At 45.5% G+C, this 16,462-nt stretch overlaps 1 protein-coding gene and 1 long non-coding RNA gene across 11 annotated transcripts in view; one reads left to right on the top strand and one right to left on the bottom strand.

Annotated features, from left to right (window-relative positions):
* CCDC3 (coiled-coil domain containing 3) overlaps window positions 1–16,462 on the bottom strand; it is a 207,871-nt gene that overhangs the window by 87,263 nt on the left and 104,146 nt on the right. For 2 of the 5 annotated variants that reach the window (XM_078329480.1, XM_035306806.3), the window contains one exon: window positions 4,305–4,479. In XM_078329480.1, the coding sequence (XP_078185606.1) occupies window positions 4,305–4,479 (175 nt within the window). Of the gene's footprint in view, window positions 1–4,304; window positions 4,480–6,173; window positions 6,911–7,138; window positions 7,665–11,317; window positions 12,006–16,462 lie in introns of those variants that run through there. The other 3 variants (XM_078329481.1, XM_008999939.5, XM_078329482.1) reach the window with 3 other exon arrangements.
* The window catches only part of LOC108592457 (uncharacterized), a 35,173-nt gene continuing 30,844 nt past the window's right edge, over window positions 12,134–16,462 (top strand). For 4 of the 6 annotated variants that reach the window (XR_004745484.3, XR_004745488.3, XR_013519522.1 and 1 more), the window contains exon 1: window positions 12,134–12,211. This is a non-coding gene — a long non-coding RNA (uncharacterized LOC108592457). Of the gene's footprint in view, window positions 12,266–16,462 lie in introns of all 6 variants that reach the window. The other 2 variants (XR_004745487.3, XR_004745486.3) reach the window with 1 other exon arrangement.

Below are 16,462 nucleotides of genomic sequence, written 5' to 3' on the forward strand. Positions count from 1 at the left end.
CCACCCTGGTCAACATGGTGAAACCCCGTCTCTACTAAAAATACAAAAAATTAGCTGGGCATGGTGGCACGTGCCTGTAATTCCAGCTACTAAGGAGGCTGAAGCAGGAGAATTGCCTGAACCCGGGAGGCAGAGGTTGCAGTGAGCCGAGATCGTGCCATTGCACTCCAGCCTGGGTAACAAGAGCGAAACTCTGTCTCAAAAAAAAAAAAAAAGTCTTCTGAGCAAAGTCTCAGGCCTTTCATAACTGCTCTTAGAGCATACGGAGTGTGTGTTCTAATTAACAGAAGTCTAACATCTTCTCACTGGAAATAAAGGTGATTATAACAGCAATTCTGACCCCTCCTAAGGTTAAGGAACAACATTGACTGCTTCTGACATAACGTGGTGTATTTATCCTGGGTAGGATAATTTGATGCTTACCTTCCCACAGAAAAAGAAAAGTTTAAAGCTTTTTTTTTTTTTTTTTTTTTTAAGAAAAGAAAAGCAAGTGGACTGGGCACAGTGGCTCACGCTTGTAATCCCAGCACTTTGGGAGGCCAAGGCAGGCAGATCACCTGAGTTCAGGCGCTCAAGACCAGCCTAGCCAACCTGATAAAACCTCCTCTCTAGTAAAAATACAAGAATTAGCCAGCCATGATGGCATAGGCCTGTAATCCCAGTCTCTCAGGAGGCTGAGGTATGAGAAATCACTTTAACCCAGGATTTGGAGGTTGCAGTCAGCTGAGATCATGCCATTGCACTCCAGCCTGGGCTAAAGAGCAAGACACCATCTCAAAAACAAAAACAAAAATAAAACAAGTAAAAAGGAAAGAAGTAGTTGTCAATAATTCACAACTATTTTAATTAGTCCAGGGTACGTAAAAATCTCGGAGCATCATCAAACTTTAAAGAGTCGATTTGAGTTTCAAATTCAATTGTAAACTAACGGACTAGTTTTTCTTGTTTTGTTTGTTTTGAAACAGTCTTGCTCTGCTGCCCAGGCTGGATCTCGAGGGGCACAGTCTCAGCTCACTGCAACATCCACCTCCCAAGTTCAAATGATTCTCCTGCCTCAGCCTCCCAAAGTAGCTGGGATTACAGGCACATGCCACCATCCTCAGCTAATTTTTGTATTTTTAGTAGAGATGGGGTTTCACCATGTTGGCCAGGCTGGTCTCAAACTCCTGACCTCAAGTGATCCGCCCACCTCAGCCTCCCAATGTGCTGGGATTACAGGTGTGAGCCACGGCGCCCAGTCCATAATGGGCCGATTTTGTGTAGCTTTGATGTGGTCCCTTTCCAAGTGGGTAGGGAATAAAACTGGCACAAGCAGAGGTCTGGAAATGTGCAGGGTCCCCCATATTGAACGAAATTCTGCTACACAGCGGCTCAGCAAAGTGAAATAATTCTCTTCCTCCCCTCAAGTTTCCACTCTTCCTCTAAAGCTGGAATGCGCCCACGCTGTGTTATCTAAGAGGCCAGGGTGATTCAAGGGAAAGGAAAAAGGAATTCTCCCCCAAGATCAGCATCTGATCGACAGAAATAAAGCTGCCTTCACGCTAAAACAATTCTCCACGGTCCTATTGTTCCCGTTTTGTTTTTCCCAAATGATGGAAAAATCTAATTCCAGAAAAATGTTAGCAGCTAGATTATGTGACCATAGGGCTAAACAGTTATGTAGCTTAAATTTTTAGGGGCTAGCATATTCAAATATTTTCTGAATAATATCTGCTCTCTTGGCATCAATCTATCATCTAGTCATATAAGCAAAGGGCCAATCTAAAAAAGATTTCACTTGGAAGATACTAAGAGTGACTCAGGCTTGGGACACTCAGGCTTAGACTTGCTGGGTCCAGTTCAACATGGAATGGACAACAGTAAAGATTAAAAAGGGGAAAAGCAAGAAAAATACAGGTACTTGGAACCATGTTGGGAGCAAAATATAAGACAAGCATTCAGAAAGTTCTGGCAAATCATCAGGAAGGGGTTAGAAAAATCTAGATTGCGTAAGTAGGGTAGAGTTGAGGAAGTAACCTTTTTTTTTTTTTTTTGGAGACGGAGTCTCACTCTGTCACCCAGGCTGGAGTGCAATGGTGTGATCTTGGCTCACTGCAACCTCTGCCTCCTGGGTTCAAGTGATTTTCCTGCCTCTGCCTCCTGAGTAGCTGAGATTGGAGGCACGCACCACCCCGCCTAATTTTTGCATTTTTAGTAGAGATGGGGTTTCGCCATGTTGGCCAGGCTATTCTTGAACTCAATGATCCACCCACCTCGGCCTCCCCAAGTGCTGGGATTACAGGCATATGTCAAAGAAGAATAAACCATCTCCCTAAGTTGGACGTACCTGCCCTTCACAGGAATAGCTTCTGTGCAAGAGCATGAAGAAGGCCTCCAGGCACAGGGAGCTCTGGGCAAAGCTCCCTTTGAATCTCCCTTTAAACAGGGTTTGAATCATGTCCTTTGCTGACATGGATGAAGCTGGAGGCCATTTTCCTAAACAAATTAATGCAGGAACAGAAACCCAAATTCCGCATATTCTCACTTATAATGGGAGCTGAACATTGAGTACACATGGACACGAAGACGGCAACAACAGACATGGGGCATCCCTGAGGGTGGAGGATGGGAGGAGGGTGAGGATGGAAAAACTACCTCTCAGGTACTGTACTCAGTACCCGGGTAATGAAACAATTGTATGCCAAACCCCAGTGGCATGCAACTTACATCACAAACCTACACAGGTACTCCCTGAACCTAGAATAACAGTTGGAAGGAAAACAACATAAAAACGACAGTAAGGGGATTCGGAAGAACAAGGCAGCTACCCTAGGCCATCCCACCAGACAAGAGAAAGACCCTTCCCTCAAACCTTTCATGATGGGTGGAAAGAAGGGAGTCTCTTAACATGAGCAAATGGGTTTATTAATGCCAAAAAAGAGGCCTTATTCCATGTGATACCCCCATCAGAACTCTCTCTCCAGCCGTCTGTCATGCTGCCCTAAAAATGTCCTCAATCAAGGACTGCAAGAGATGGTTCACTGCCCCATAGGCCTAGACTCACATGGCCCCAGTATCATCCCAACTTGGCTGTGGCAATGCCCACTGCTTTGAAAAAGCAGCTATCATCAACATTTTCCTGCACCTCTGGCATCTGGCCCAGATCCAGAAGACTCTCACTCCCCAAATGATCCCAACTCTTCCATTCTGCAACCACCGTGGCCATCCTGCACCTCTGCGTTTACCAGCTGTAGTTACGAATCACTCACACAAGTGGTAGCTATGACAGCCGTTTCACTTCGTTCCCCTCAGCACTCTCCCTTTCCTCTACGACAATTCCTTAGAGCCCCATGCTGTCAATAACAATCACACAGTCAGAACAGTTCACATGTATTCAGCACTTACTCTCTCAAGCGTGATGCTAAAAGATTTACCTATTATGTTTTTTACATGAATTTAAGTCATATTGCATCAGCCCTCTGGGACAAAGATCAGAGATGTCCAATCTTTTGGTTTCCCTGGGCCCCATCAGAAGAAGAATTGTCTTGAGCCACACATAAAATACACCAACACTAATGACAGCTGATAAGCCAAAAAAAAAATTTTTTTTTTTTTTAAATCTCATAGTGTTCTAAGAAAGTTTACAAATCTGTGTTAGGCCACATTCAGACCTGTCCTGCGCTGCAGGTTGGACCCGCCTAATAGAGCTGCCACTATTGTCCCTGTTCTGCAGAAGAGGAAACTGAGGCTCAGTCTTCATTCCCTCTTGTTCTCATACTTTGGGAAGAACTCCTTTTCACACAGTAAAGCTTCAGGGATCCAAAGCTTCTGAGTGTTATTTTTTAACAACTGGGAGGTAAGGAGAGATAGTAGGAGAGAGAGGGGGGATAGGATAATACTCTTTGGTCTGGGCTTTTGGAAGAGCTTTTTTTTTTTTTTTTTTTTCTTTGAGATGAAGTCTCACTCTATTGCCCAGGCTGGAGCGCAGTGGCACAATCTCTGCTCACTGCAACTTCTGCCTCCTGGGTTCAAGTGATTCTCCTGCCTCAGCCTCCCAAGTAGCTGGGATTACAGGCACCCACCATCATACCTGGCTAATTTTTTGTATTTTTAGTAGAAGCGGGGTTTCACTATGTTGGCCAAGCTGGTCTTGAACTCCTGACCTTGAGATCTGCCCACCTCGACCTCCCAAAGTGCTGAGATTACTGGCATGAGCCACCGTGCCTGGCTCTGAAGGGTATTCTTGACTCCTTTGGTCATAAAATTCACACAAGATGTTGCTATGCTATTGTTTGGCTGTGGTGCAAGATTTAGCCGATTCTTACCCTATTGTCCTCCTGGATTTCCCAGTCACTGGAGAAAGTCGCCAGCTGCTGTCCTTGGGAACAGTTTGAAAACTGGAAAAGGCTAGAAAACATCCTTCTGTTCTCTTGAGTGTCTGGGAAGATGGCATCTTGGAAATTGACTCCGTGAGGCAAGAGATTATAATTTTCATCCATCCTAATGGAGAAGAGGGGGAAAAAAAGGCAGACATGTAGACTCCACAGTCAAGGGTGTACCAGCTTCAATCAAGAGTCAGAGACAACTGTGGCAGGCTTGCCAATTTCACATCAATATCTGGCATGGCTCTCATTAGAGAAGTTACTACAGTTACTACTTCTAATTGTTTCTTTGTCTCATGCTACATGAGTCTATCCTTCAAGTATCCAAAAGATAAGTTCGAGCAAAGTATGGGGAAAAGTATGTGTACGGTGCCTGTTTGTCTATTGGTCTTCCAAGTCCCCCAAAGGGTCTTCCTTCTCATTGAGTATTCCTTATTTCCTGGTGAAAGGAAAGCCAGCTGTAATGACCTAGGTTTAAGTTCTGTCATTGGTATTTATCTTCTATATAACATGAAACAAATATCTTAACTCCTCTAAGCCTCAGTATTCTAATCTGCACAAAGAATATAGTGCTGGCCCAGTGCGGTGGCTCACGCCTGTAAACCCAGCACTTTGGAAGGCCGAGGCAGGTGGATCACCTGAGGTCAGGAGTTCAAGATCAGCCTGGCCAATATGGTGAAACCCGTCTCTACTAAAAATAAAAAAAATTAGCTGGGTACGGTGGCAGGTGTCTGTAATCCCAGCTACTCGGGAGGCTGAGGCAGGAGAATCATTTGAACCCAGGAGGTGGAGGTTGCAGTGAGCCAAGATCACATCATTGCACTCCAGCCTGGGAGATAATAGTGATGCTCCGTCTCACTAAAAATAAAAAATAAAAAAAGAAAATAATAGTGCCTACTTTCTTGGTGATGTCATAAGGATGGCATCAAAAACGTAAATAAATGAAGCACTTAGTGCAAAGTAATGCAGTACACATTAGTACAGGGCCTGGCATAAATCAATTAGAACGATTCTTAAAGAAGTCAAGAAGAGATCAAAGTTACACTTTGGTCTAAAAACAGGACACATAGGGCTCACCAGCGAGTCTCAACGGCCACCCTCACCCCTGACACTGACCAGAGGCCCCGTCTCATCCCAGTGGGTCCCAGAATAACAGAGGAGGAATGATGTGCATGCAGTTGTTAACACACTCCAAGGCAAGACAGCCCTGTGAAATGAAAATGTCAGACTACTGTCTTTGTATTTCTGCCCAAACTTGTGTAAACACGGTAGAGGAAAAAAGATGAGAACTGGCTGAGCACCGCGGGACCACTGGACAAACTATTTCATGATAAAAGTTTCCTCAAAAAGCCTGCTCAACTACTTGGGCTCTTTTTTCTTTGGAGAACAAAGTTCTGGTTTTGAACAGTTTCATGGATGGGTTCTCAGAATTTTTCCTAATTAAAAACATGAAACTCTAAGTTTCTCTGTATCGAGAAGGGCACTCTCAGTCCTTGCTGGCTTTATTTAGAAACTATACTTCTCTGGAAATTAAAAAAAAAAGTCAACTTAATCTAGCTGAACCACTCAAGCCAACACAAAGCAAGCATGTTTTTTAAACTTAGGTATTCTGGCTTCAATATGGAAAACACGTGTCGCCATGCACTCACAAACACCACTTTGTAGAACTGTTTTCTTTCTCAGAGAAATGCAAGCTAAAAGTGAATCTGCAGACCCAGGTCAGCCTCGTTCCAAATATCCTTAGTGCTACTTCACAGACTGGGAAAACTGCAGCTACTACCGATCTCCACAACAGCGGATTCATTCACTCACCCTCTTGATATACAGGTTAGATTCCATTTTGATGCTTTCCTCAGTTGCTTTATATCCCTCTCCAAATTCGACTGAAGCCAACCAAAGAATTTAGGGTTCTACCTGGAGCGCTCTATTCAAATTTCAGAAAAATGCAGTAGTCAATGAGAATTGACTGAATTCTTATACGCAGATGCATTCCATCTCAAGCACAGGCCAACGCTGATGGAACTCCAGAAGATTCCAGTGGTCTAGAATCAAGAGGACCTCCTGCCTGGTTCACCTCTCCACTCCGCAAAGCGCTGTGACCCAGGATTTTACCCGCAGCGGAAACCCCTACCCCCAATAAACCTTTGCTATTTCATCTAATCTGGCAACTGATATGAGATAATCAAGCGATGCTGGACTGCATTCCACACCATTCACCTCTTGGCATTTGTGCGGGAAGAGGAGAGGGCGGACAGCTGGTCAGCCACTACCCTGCACCAGGTGCTCTGCATGAGTTACGTTTCCCGCTCAGCCAGCCCTGCTTCTCACTTTACACAGGTGAGGCTATGGAAGTTCTTGAAAAGGTGAAAGAAATGTTCTCAGAATCACTATTAGAAAGGGCAGCGCCAAAATGCCAGCTGCAGACTGATTTCAGAGATTGTTTTTCTCACCGTCCCAATCTGCTCCCACTGAGGCCAATTTAAAAACCCGAGTCACAGGGACTGCTGGAGCGCGCTTTGAGCTTTTGCCTGCAATGCTCTTTCTTCTGTGGACCAGGCACAGAAACCCTGTCTTTTAAACAGCCTTAAGCAGGGGTAGCCAGGATGTCTGTAGAGACGTCACACGGAGCAAGAGAGAGCCAGGAAGGCAAGGGGGAGGCGCCCCAGGCGCATTCTCAATGGGCACCGACCGGCTGCCCCGGGGAGTTCCCGGCCTGGCTCCAAGTAACGGCGACCTTGGGAGGTGGCGCAGACAGGTGGCGGCGGCGCCGGGCTCACCTGAGGAAGAAGAAATAGGAGTAGTCCTGGACGACGGTGTGGGAGTGGCACGAGAAGTAACCCAGGCCGGTGAGGTTGAGCCTGGAGCCGGCGGGCACCTCCAGCATGCTGCCCCACGCCTGGTCGCACAGCATCTCCACCTCGGCCGCGTAGAAGAGGCCCTCCTGGCCGGCGTGGTACTGCCAGGGCAGGTGGTTGTAGAGGCCGGGCGCCTCGGGGTGCAGCGCCAGCACCCGCGCGTACACGATGGTCTCGGCCAGCTCGGCGCGGCAGCCGTCGCTCAGTGGCCTCCACTCGGAGGGCAGCTGGCAGGCGCGCGCGGGCGCCGGGGGACCGGCCAGGAAGAGCGCGGCGAGCAGCAGCGGGCGCAGCATGCCGGGCCCTCCCGGGGCGCGCGGGGAGGCGGCGGGGAGCCCGGGGAGCCCGGGAAGCCCGCCGGCCTGGGAAGGGCACCCCTAGGCGCTTGGCCGCTAGCACGGCTCCCGGGAGCTGGACGAACCGCTGTCTCCGCCGCGGGGCTCCGCGTGCCTGGTCCTGGCGCGCCACGCTTTAAAAGGGTCCGGGGGACTGGACGCTCGAGACGCCCGCCTCCCGCCCTGCCTCCTGCGGCTGGGGCGTGGGCGGCGGAGGGGCGGGGAGTCGGGCGGTCCCGGAGCCGGCTGGGGCGGGGACGCCCGGGACCCAGCCCCGACTTGGGGACAGAGGCCCAGCCGTCTCCTGGCGCCCCACTACGGACGGGGTCCGAGCCTTCCAAGCGTAAAACCTGTTTGGAACCGCAAGGCACTCATAAAAGAATGACTTTTAATTTGGACGATTACTGCCTAAGTTTTGACATTTTCTCTGCATTTCAAAGTAAAAATACATAGAAACCAAATCTGACTTTATCTTCGCGGAGATTAGGAAATTCAGTGTGGGCTGAAAAACTTTTTAGATCTCGTGCTTGCTCAGATTTGCTAATTATTTAATGAAGATCTTAGAAAAGCTTTGATAAAAGATTCCAAAAAGCAATCACTTGGCCTTGATTTTCTTACACCCAGATGGTTTACATGATCCCTACTTCCATTTTCTGAACACTGTACACCTGAGAAATACATGCAGCAGTAAATTCCAAACAGCCTTTCACAACAATGAGTGAATTTGAGGATACTCAAACCCCACAGTTCCATCTTTATCTCTAAAGGCAACAGGTTTTTCTGGTTTGATTTTTGGTTTTTGTTTTTTTCTTGAGACAAAGTCTCCATCACCCAGGCTGGAGTACAGTGGCTCGATCAGGGATCACTGCAGCCTCAACCTCCCCTGGGCTCAGGTGATAATAGGTCATCCTCCCAAGTAGCTGGGAATATAGGCACACTACCACCCGTATAATTTTTTTTGTTTTCAGTAGAGACAGGGTCTGGCTATGTTGCTCAGGCTGGTCTCAAACTCCTGGGCTCAATCGATCCTCCCACCTCAGCCTCCCAAGGTGCTGAGATTTCAGGCGTGAGCCACCACATCTGTCCTGAATATTTAAATAATGCAATTTCATAATGCTATTAGTCTCCCAGGGCTGCCATAATAAAATACTCTAGACTGGTGGCTTAAATAAGAGACATTAATTTCTCAGAGTTCTAGAGGCGGGAAGTCCAAGATTCAAGTGCCAGGGTTGGTTACTGGTGAGGCCTCTCTTCCTGGCTTACAGACAGCCACCTTCTGGCTCTGTCCTCACGTGGCCTTCTCTTCTCTCTGCATGTGTTGGAGAAAGAGTGAGCTCTGGCATCTCTTCCTCTTCTAATAAGGTCACCAGTCCTATCGGGTTATCACCCACCTTTATGTCCTCATTTAATTAGCTCCCTAAAGGCCCTAATTCCAAATACAGTCACATTCTGGAGTTAGCACTTCAACACATGAATTTGGAAGTGGGAGAGGACGCAGGACTCAGTCTGTAAGAGTCTAGTTAGCAGGTGTTCTGCAGGTTTGCTAGAGAAAGAGAGCAGGGGTCCCAAATGGCTTATATTCCTGGCAGGCAGACTCAGAGCACACATCGCCAAGTTACAATAACAATTGCTAAACTGCATTCACTGTTGACCACGGGCCAAACACTGTTGTAAGGACTGCACATATGTCATCTTAATTAATTTTCCAAACAACATTAGAAGTAGATATAACTATTGTGCTCATTTTACAGATAAGGAAACAGGCATAGAGAGGTTAATTGACACCAAAGATCACACAGCTGCAAAATGACCGAGCCAGGATTCAGCCCCGCCCCCGGGCCCCGCCATCAGACTCCAGAGTCTATGTATTAACTACAACACTTAGAATGGGGCCAAATATAGGAAGTACTCTAAAGACACAGGTCGGCCCTTTAACCACGATGTACGCAGAGCAAACGAAGAGCAAAACCTCAGCAGAATCACCAGCGCTGGCTCAGAGTGTGCAACTGACTTAACATTAATTTCCTATCACCCAGAATCCCTCCTCTATTTTAGTCCTATACTGTAACTTATGCAGATAAGATACTAAGAAAGTTTTTCTTATTAATTGCATCTTCAAGTGCCTCGGAGGCCTGGAAAAGATGAGTCTACCCCCACTGACTGTAAAGCCCTGACTTTTCTTTCCACATCGATGAGCAAATAAATAAAATCAGCATACATGGCTGCTTTTTCTCTTCTTGTATAAACTTGAACTTGACAAAATCGAAACTCTTCAGTACTACCCAGAATGTATATTGCAGAATTGAGCACCTGCAAGAAATTGTCCTCATGGATTGAGCAGACACATCGGTCATGCTTTTCTCCTCTGTAAGATCTGGCAGTGCCTCACTGATTGTGTTTCTCTTCCTGACAGAGCCATTGCTGTGTATCCAGGTGAGCAGTTCCCCTCTGGGGACTAAGACCTCCAAACAAGCAGAGCTCAAGGTAGCCAGAAGGAGAAACAGACATTCTGTGACGGAATTACTGGGTTTCATAGTGACGTGAGCCACTTCCATCTCTTGATTCCAAGACCCATATGTCCTGGCTGTGGGGTGGATGGATGTTCTATTTCAAAGCACACACAGTACACTTTAAGATGGACTCCATCATTTCAATGTGGTGCCTCCCAAATGACACTATAATTAAGTCTTCACTGAGCAGTTACACCTTTCAGAATCTGCCCAGTTGCTTCCAGGTGACAGGGCATGTGGTAAGACCAGTTAATTCTATGGCCTTGAGACTCCACTGCACTTCACTGCTGACAAAGAAGCAATGCTATGGAAATCATTGATTAGAAACATCACCATGGAAATTCCATGATGGTGGATAAGGTGCCCAGTGAGTTCCATAGGTGGTGCTTCTGGCAGAAGCATTCTGGCAGAGAAGGCATATCCATGTCCAGAATGTGTCTATTTCAGTGAGGACAAATCTCTGACTGCCCTCCGCCTACCCCAAGATGGAAAAGGTCCAATGGAATCAACCTGCCATGAGACAGCTGATTAGTTCCCCAGGTGAATGGGGCCATATCAGGGGATCCATGTTGGCCTCCATTGTTGATATATTAGGCTTTCAGCTGTAGCGTTAGCCAGGCTGGCCATGGTAAGAGAAAGTCCACATTGTTGAGGCAATGAATAGCTTCTATTCCTACCACTATGGACACTCTGTTTATGGGCTCATTGAGTAGGAACTAGAGTGGCCAAGAATAGAGACTGACACCCACTGAGAACATGAATTTCCCACCTAACCGCTAAGAAGTTCCCCTCCAGTGAATGCACTTGGGTCATCATTCACACGGAACATAAATATCTTCTGGTAACCATTATGAGATGTCCATTCATTCACTTCTTCCCAAGATGTCCTTGTCAGCAATTTTCTGATCCGATTTCTTTCAGGTCCCTAGCCATCCAAACCACTAGCAACTGCCCACGAATCAGTGTCCATTTGTACTACCAGCCACCTCTCAGTCTAGACATGGCATACAATGAAATCTGCTGCTCAAAGTTCTATCAACTGGGAGCATTTTTCTTCACCAGCGCCCTTCAGGATCACCTCTGAGTGGAACTAATACCTGCGTGTAATGCAGAAAAATCTGCAAACCAGATGAAATAACCAGTCTTGTCATTTTATCCTCATTCAACTGGTCATAAGGAGTATCCCAAAGAGGCATAAACCATATGAGTGGAAGGGGCAAAGTACCTTCAGAGCCAAAGGAATCTAAGCCACTTACCCGTGCGATGTGTTTGTGCCACCTGGATCTGCCCAATCCCAGTCTCTTTGATACCATTTCGATTTGACAGTAAATTGCTGCTGTGCACACATGGCCTTATGTCTGGGAGGGTCAAACAACACTCAGCTCATGATGAGAAGTTCATATCACATGATCACCCAGCATACCCCTGTTAGGCATTCAATCTCTACCAAGGCCTAATAGCAAGGCAGATGCTATTTTCCAAAAGGCAAATAGCCATATTCAGAATCAGGCATAGATGTGCACTAAAATCCTAGAGTTTGGTGCTGTGACTTTCCTTTCGGTGCTTGCTAACGACTCCACACCACATTCCTATTTGCCATAAATACTTTATCACTGGACCTTCTGGATCACAAGGCTTAAGTGATACACCGGCTTGTACACAGCCTGAACTGGCCACAGAGACTTCTCAGAACTTGCTCAACACCATGTGAAACCGGCAGCCTGACAAGTAACTCTACAGATGAATCCAAAGCACATTTAAATGTGGCATTTGCTTCCTCCTAAATACAAAAAGGCTGAACACACACTTCCTCTTTTCCCATTGTGGATCATCCAAGGACCGGCAACTTCCCTTTCACCTTAGAGAAGGGACGACTGAACCCCCAGAAACTTCACTGAGGTAGCAGGTTCCTGAATTTTTGTGGGGCCTACCTCCTACAAAAGGGGCCTACCTCTTACCAAGGCCTCTAAAGTTTATGGTGTATTGTGAATGTCAGATCCATTCATCATAATGTCATCTGTGAGGTCATCCAATGTGATGGTTTGTGGAATGCCAAGACAATCAAAATCTCTGCAGAATAAATGTGATAGAGAGCAGGAGGACTGACACAGCCTGAGGCAAAACTGAAAGTATATTGATATTCCTCACAGGTAAATGCAAATGTTGCTGGCAATCCTTGCAAATCAGTGAGGAATAAAATGCAGGTGAGTAGCTACAAAGCAAATGCTGGGAGACATAAAAGGCAGGTGAGTAGCTACAAAGCAAATGCTGGGAGACATAAAAGGCAGGTGAGTAGCTACAAAGCAAATGCTGGGAGACATATCAATTTGCCCCAGGAAAGATGCTACATCTAGGACAACAGCTAGAATTTGAGTCACCACCTCATTCAATTCATAGTAGTTTGAATTCTTCAAGACCCATGTGAGGTTTGCACAGACCAGATGAGTTCAATGCAGATGTGATAACTATGACCACTTTCTTCCAGTCTTTGATGACAGCATGGATTTTTGCAATCCCCTCAATATTGCTTCTGATTTATTCTCTTAGTAGAAATGAAAGTTCTAGGAGCTTCTGCTTAGCCCTTCCAACAATAAAAGCCATCCCCCACGGTTCAGAGAGAAAATATGGATGTTTGTCAGTTGTCAACTCTGGTCCCTTTGGAGAAGTCTTAGAGGAGGATTTATGCATGTGGCAATGGTTCAGGGTCCTTCCTCAAGAGCACCTGGCTTATCTTTCAGTCAAAAGGCTCTGTGCCTATAAATTTACTTATGTCTAAAAGCTGGGTAAGGGTCTTCAGTACCTGTTACACAGATCGGGCACTACACTAATACATTGCCCATATATTTAGTTTCAAGAGACATTATGATCAATTATCCACTGTTAAAGATCTCTGCCAATCAAACATTCTGATTACTAGTATGCCCCTCCTGACCTTTATGGGAGAGGTACCTACCTCGCCCTTGTCAGTTAAGTGCTGCCGCTTGGCCCCTGCTACTTTAGAATTCCATCATTCCTTTGAAATCTGGGGACCCATTTCAATGGCATCATCCTGTGCTACAGTCATAACTTTTCTAGAAAGAGGAGAAACCACAGAGATGTTCAAGGACACAGCACTCCCTTCATTAATATATTTCTTATTGTCATGGTGAAGGAAATATTTCTCTGGGTCATCTTGTGGAATGTAGCTGGGAGGTGGCTGCACACGTCGCACATCACGCATTCAGTTCAACCTTCCTAACTCCCTAAGCCTTTGGATTCCCGCCTCTACATTATTTCAAGGAAGCTCTGGCATCTCAACCTCATTGAATAGAGGCCACCATTGAATTCAGATTTTAGTCAACCAATCAACTAAGCTGATAGAGCCACCTCTAGAAATAGATTTTTACTCTCAAATGTATCAAAATAAGAATTGTTACCAAAACTAGTATTCTGTCCTGCCCACTTTGGTTCTGCCTGGAGTCTGCTGACATACATTGGCAGTCTTGCAATTTCTTGAGTGTCTGGGCGATTTCCTCCTGGATTATAGTGTGTACCTGTCTCCCTGGACATACTGAGCTTTGACCTTAGTTATACCACTAGTGGACCTTAATTATGGCTACAATTGCCTTGTAAGAGATGCTTCTATAACAATGAAACTACACCCTCTTAAAGATAGACCAAGTACTGTCACATATGTCCTTTCTTCCTGAAATAAATGTTTTAAACCTCAATAAAAAATAGTGAAAAACATGTGAGTTATGTAAAAAAATATTCTTAGTCATGAAAAATAAATGAGTGAGTTCTTCCTCTTTCTTCTTCTCTTCCTAAAAAACTCAGCTCTAAAAGTCTAGCTGTGGCCATGGAAGTTAGGTCTCCAAGCTGGAGCAGGATAAGGAGACATGAAAGATAAGAGGAGCTTCTCTATGGGGCTTCCCACAGCAGATAAGAGCCACAAGGGGGCCGGGCGCCATGGCTCAAGCCTGTAATCCCAGCACTTCGGGAGGCCGAGGCGGGTGGATCACGAGGTCAAAAGATCGAGACCATCTTGGTCAACCTGGTGAAACCCCGTCTCTACTAAAAATACAAAAAAAATTAGCTGGGCATGGTGGCGCATGCCTGTAATCCCAGCTACTCAGGAGGCTGAGGCAGGAGAATTGCCTGAACCCAGGAGGCGGAGGTCGTGGTGAGCTGAGATCGCACCATTGCACTCCAGCCTGGGTAACGAGTGAAACTCTGTCTCAAAAAAAAAAAAAAAAAAAAAAAGAGCCACAAGGGGTGAGGAGGGCGTCAGTGCAAAGGAGTGGCCACGACAGGATGTGAGAGCCCAACAAGGGTAAAGTAGAGTCCCTGAATAGGAGGAGCCTGTCATGGGGTTAGCCAGGTAGGAGGGCAACCTTTGCAGAGATTCAGTGTCTGGATAAAGACTGGTCTCCCAGGCATGAGCCCAGCATAGGTTTCAGAAGCCAATAGGGGTAACATCCACAAGGATGTCAGTGCATGAACAAGTACAAGGCACTTCCATGTGAAAAGGACATGACCCAGTTGAGAGAATCAGAGCATGGTTAGGGCAAGATGAGTGTCCACACAGACCAGCATTGCAGGCCAGGGAGTCAGAGGCCAAGTAGGGGAATGAGGATGTCTGCACTGGGGAGGGCAGCAGCAGTGCAGTGAACACCAGACTCCAAGTGTGTTGCGGAAGGCATGGCATGAGCTATAGGATGGGAGTAGTGATGGGAGAATGGTTACGCACAAGAGGTTGATCAAATAAGCAAATATATGGAGGAGGATGGAAACCAGTTTTCTCACTATCAAAAAAAGGGAGTTACGTATATGGAAAGGAAGAAAACTAGAATGGATCCTGTGGTGTTGAAACATGAATTCATAGATTTTAATAATAGATATAGAAATCAATATAGTTGCATGTGAATTTGTGTGTGGATATACACTTTTGTCTGTCCCACAAGTCTTTGAAATATATGTTATATGCTTACAAGAAGAGAATTCTTGATAAAGTTCAGCAGGTTAGCAACAGAAGGGAACTTTCTCAACCGGATAAAAAGCATCTATGCAGTCTACTGCTAACATTACACTTAATGTGAAAGACTGAGTGCTTTCCCCTAAGATCAGGAACAAGACAAGGACATTCAGTCTCATCACGTGTACTCAACATAGTACTGGAAGTTCTAGACAGTACAATAATTCAATAAAATAAAAAGCATCCAGATTGAAAAAAATAAAAACAGATGTAAACCTCTATCTACCCATGACATGATCATCTATCTAGAAAATGCAGGCCAGGCGCGGTGGCTTACGCCTGTAATCCCAGCACTTTGGAAGGTCGAGGTGGGCGGATCACAAGGTCGGGAGTTCAAGACCAGCCTGGCCAACATCGTGACACCCTATCTCTACTAAAGATACAAAAATTAGCTGGATGTGGTGGCAGACACCTGTAATCCCAGCTACTCAGGAGGCTGAGGCAGGAGAATTGCTTGAACCTGGGAGGTGTAGGTTGTAGTGAGCCAAGATCATGCCATTGCATTCTAGCCTGGGTGACAGGGTGAGACTCTGTCTCAAAAAAAAAAAATCAAATGAATCTACAAAAAAGCTACCAGAACTCATAAGCAAGTTTAACAAGTGGCATACAAGATTTGTATACAAACAGCAATTGTATTCTCTACACTAACAATAATTGGAAATTGACATTTTAAAAAAATACCATTCACAATGGCATCAAAATACATGAAATACTTAGAAATAAATCTGATAAAATATGTAAAAGACTTATACATTGAGAAATACAAAACATTACTGAGAGAAACTGAGTATTTTGAAAATGGAGATACATACTTTTTTCATAGGCTGGGAGACTCAATATTTTAAGATGTTAATTCTAACTGAACTGATCTACAACTTAAACGCAAGCTCAATAAAAGTCCCAGTGGTGTTTTTGATAAAAATTAGTAAGCATATTCAAAATTCTATATGGAATGTAGAAAACTGAGAATAGCTAAAAACACTTAGAACATAAAGATCAAAACCAGAAGGGTAACATTACCTGATTTCAAGACCTACTCTAAAGCTATAGTAAGCTATAAAGTGTTATTTGGTGCAAACACAAATATCTGTGTCAATGGATCAGAAAGATATCTGATAAAGGATACATATTCAGAATACACAAACAACTCTCAAAATTCAATGATGATGCTGGGTGCGGTGGCTCACACCTGTAATCCCAGCACTTTGGGAGGCTGAGGTGGGTGGATCACCTGAGGTCAGGAGTTCAAGACCAGCCTGGCCAACATGGCGAAACCCCATCTCTACTAAAAGTACTAAAATTAGCAGGCTGTGGTGGTGCATGCCTGCAGTCCCAGCTACTCAGGAGGCTGAAACAAGAGAATTGCTTGAACCTGGGAGGTGGAGGT

This window comes from Callithrix jacchus, chromosome 7 (assembly GCF_049354715.1).
Source record: "Callithrix jacchus isolate 240 chromosome 7, calJac240_pri, whole genome shotgun sequence".
In the NCBI taxonomy this organism is placed as follows: Eukaryota; Metazoa; Chordata; class Mammalia; order Primates; family Cebidae; genus Callithrix; species Callithrix jacchus.